At 41.6% G+C, this 3,582-nt stretch overlaps 1 protein-coding gene across 3 annotated transcripts in view; it reads left to right on the forward strand.

Moving 5' to 3' along the window:
- NCBP2 (nuclear cap binding protein subunit 2) overlaps window positions 1–3,582 on the forward strand; it is an 11,548-nt gene that overhangs the window by 6,979 nt on the left and 987 nt on the right. For all 3 annotated transcript variants that reach the window (XM_006156767.3, XM_006156766.3, XM_006156765.3), the window contains one exon: window positions 3,092–3,230. In XM_006156767.3, coding sequence (XP_006156829.1) covers window positions 3,092–3,230 — 139 coding nt within the window. The remainder of the gene's footprint in view (window positions 1–3,091; window positions 3,231–3,582) is intronic.

Genomic DNA, 3,582 nt, shown 5'->3' on the forward strand with positions numbered 1-3,582 from the left:
TACACTAACTGCTGGTCCAAAAGTAAATAATTCTTTAAAAAAAAATAAAGGAGACCAGGGACCGGCAGGTGGCATGATGGTTAAGGGTGTTATACTCCCGCATGTCAACTGTGGTTCAAGTCCCGGACCTAGTGGCTTGCTTTCTCATTTTCCCTCTTCTCTGTCCCTCTCTGGGGACAGATTATTAATGAAAAGTGAATTTATTATTTTATTAGTTGAAATATAGTTATTTTATTAATTAAATAAAGTTAAATAAAAAATTTTAAAACAAAAAATTAAAGGGAGACCATTAATTAAACCATATTTGGAGCCTCACTGTATTTTGAATTAAGAGCCTCCTATTAGTGCTAACTCCTCTAATCTCCTCCAACAATATTTCACACTGGGACTTTGTTTCGTTCATTAGTGCTCATCAGCTTGTGCTGTCTGTTCAGCTGAGGCTGCCTCTGTCTTTTGTGTGTGCTACTTTCCTAGCATTTTTTATTTTTATTTTTCAGTTTGCTCTAGGGCGTGTGTGCTCACCACGTAGAGTCAGGGAACGTGAGAAAGCAAGCTGCCAGATCTGGGGCTTGTACCACGGGTTGGCGTGTGGGATTCCAGCACCGCAGCCACTACGCTACCTGCTAGCCCTTTCCTGACATTTCCGGGGCCTCTGAAGAAGAACGGACTGGGTCACGCTTAACCATCTTGAACCGGAAGCCCTGCTCACCCTGTGCTGCACTTGGAATTTTTATTTCTCATTTTTAGGCTCAGCAGTCTTCTTCCATTCTCCCTTCAGAAAACCAGACTGTTGGGTTTTTGCTCTGCCTATAGTTGTAATGGAATTAAGTAGTTCACAGGGAACAGAGAAACAATAAAAACACAAAAAAGCAAAAAAAAAAAACCAAAAAAACAAAAAAAAACAATCTATCGAGTAGATAATAAGTCCCAGAGAATCAGAGTGATTTTGCATTTGCCTTATAGATCAAAGGCCAACAATTAGTGTCAAATGCCCAAAGAAGAGGTTGCTATTGTTAGCTGTTTTTTCTCAGTTTCTCCTCCTAGCATTCACTTCAACTAAAAAAAAATTATTGAATGGCTATTATGTATTAGGCTTTATTTAGGTGCTGGATACAAAGATTTCACAAAGTCTTTTTCCCACCTGTGATTTTAAAGACAAGAAAAATATCTAGGTCAGCATTTCCCAAGCCCAGCTAATAACATAATTGCTTATGAAGATTTGTAAAAATACCATCTCAAGTAGATATGATTAAATAAGTTTGGTTAACTATTAGCCTGGGGAATACTTGTAGTCTTTTGTTCTAGTGAAATGCAGTGATATTTTGTCTTTTTATTAAGATTTTTTTTTTCCTTTTGGCCAGAACCACCATTGAACACAGAGGGAAAAAAGGAGAGGCACTGGACATATGTCCTCTGAGCCTTTCAGAAAGCTGGAGTGGTTCCTTTGGCAGAATACATGCAAATCTACAAGGAAAGTGATACTGTAGACATCAAGGGGCTGGGTACTATTTAAAAAGGAATGCCCCACAAATGTTACCATGGCAAAACTGGAAGTCTAGTGTTACCCAGCATGCTATGGCATTGTGAACAAACAAGGGGCTGGGACCAGCAGTTAGCCTAATGGCTATGTCACTGGACTCCCAATGTAGTCGGCTGCGGTTTGAGTCTCAGACCTGGTGGCTTATACTCATGCCAGGTGCGTGTGCGTGCGTGCCCAAGATCCCGAGAGGAGAATGGAGAAGGGATTGCACGTGGCCATCCCCCCAGGGGGTGATTTCTCGCTTTCTGTCTCTCTGGCAAGCACAGGTGCCCTGTAGCAAAAACCTCTCAAAACAAAACAAACAAGAGCAAGATTCTTGCCAAGAGAATTAATGTGCGTATTGAGCATGTTAAGCATTCTAAGAGCAGAGATAGCTTTCTAAAACATGTGAAGGAAAATGACCAGAAAAGAAGAAAGCCAGAGAAAGGTACCTGGTTTCAACTGAAGTACCAGCCTGCTCTACCCAGAGAAACACACTTGTGAGAGCCAGTGGAAAGGAGCATAAGTTTCTGAAACCTATCCCTTATGAATTTTTTTGTTGTTGTTTAAAAAAAGTAAACTCCAGTCTATAAAAATCTTTTTCTTGAGACCAGCAGATAGCATAATGGTTACATCACTAGACTCCCCACGCAGTCGACTGCAGTTCAAGTCTTGGACTCAGAGGCTTAAAACTTAAACTGGGCACGTATGCATGTGCCCCAGATCCCAAGATGGAGAAGGGATTGCGGCGGGGCCAATTACCCCTGGGGGCTGATTTCTCACTTTGTCTCTCTCTAGCAAGTGCAAGCATCTTATAACAAAAATCTATCAAAATTTTTTTTAGTTGAGAATTGTGATGTTCTCTCCCCAAACGCAAATTCTAATTAATTGTCTCTAGTTCATTTTTGTACTATGTTCATTCAAGTTCAGTGGTTTTCTAGCTGAAAGGTATAAGGTAGCTTATTATGCACAAATCAAACTCAGCTGGCTAAGGAACAAAATATTTTTCTTAAATATTCAGCACCCAGTTTGGCTGTCATTGGTTCTTGGAGATGTGTACAGTTTGTGGTCTAAACTTGTAGTGAACATATATTTTGTAAGCCAAATCATAGGAACAGTGGGACCAAATTATTATGAATAAGAAATCATGATCAGTGTAGCCATGGATACGTGACTTCCATAGTACTTCTGGACTAACCTCTAACCGTCCTGTGAACCCTGAACTCCATCTGATTGGATTCACTTTCATATTTTTTTTTCCTGAGATTTTTGCTATAGGGTGCATGTGCTTGCCAGAGAGACAGAGAAATCACTCTCCAGGGGGATGGCAGTCCCTTCTCCAGTCTCTTGGGATCTTGAGCACGCACACGCGCTTGGCTTGAGTTTTAAGACATTGGGTTCAGGACTCAAACCACAATCAACTACATAGGAGTCCAACAGTGTAACCATTAAGTCATGTGCTGGTCCTACTTTTGTACTTTTTCTTAACAGCTCAGCTTCATTTAGATGTTGCTTCCCATAGTTCCAAAAATGTCTGGAGAAATGCTGTGTTCCTTAATACTGATACTGAAGATACTATTCAAGAGCAGATGCAGAAAATGCTATGCGATACATAAATGGAACCCGTCTGGATGACCGGATCATTCGTACAGACTGGGATGCAGGCTTTAAGGAAGGCAGGCAGTATGGACGTGGGCGATCTGGCGGCCAGGTAAGCTGGAGGGGTCCCTGGGCTCATCCTTTGTATGGGATTTCAGTCATAATGACCAGTCTTTGCCAATTTGTATTTATGCTTGTAAATAATGTATGCCTATAATCATGGCATGAAGTGAAACAAAACCATGCATCGGTTTTTTAATAAACTATATATTTCTACAAATAGCCTTTTGGGGGGGGGGAAGGTTTTCGCTATAGGGCGCGTGTGCTCGCCAGACAGACAGAGACATAGAGACAGAAAGCGAGAAATCACCCCCCAGGGGGGATGGTCACGCCACAATCCCTTCTCCTCCATTCTCCTCTTGGGATCTTGGGCACGCACGCACACGCGCCCGGCATGAGTTTTA

The sequence above is a fragment of the Tupaia chinensis genome, unplaced genomic scaffold, assembly GCF_000334495.1.
Source record: "Tupaia chinensis unplaced genomic scaffold, TupChi_1.0 Scaffold000515_1, whole genome shotgun sequence".
Taxonomy (NCBI): domain Eukaryota; kingdom Metazoa; phylum Chordata; class Mammalia; order Scandentia; family Tupaiidae; genus Tupaia; species Tupaia belangeri.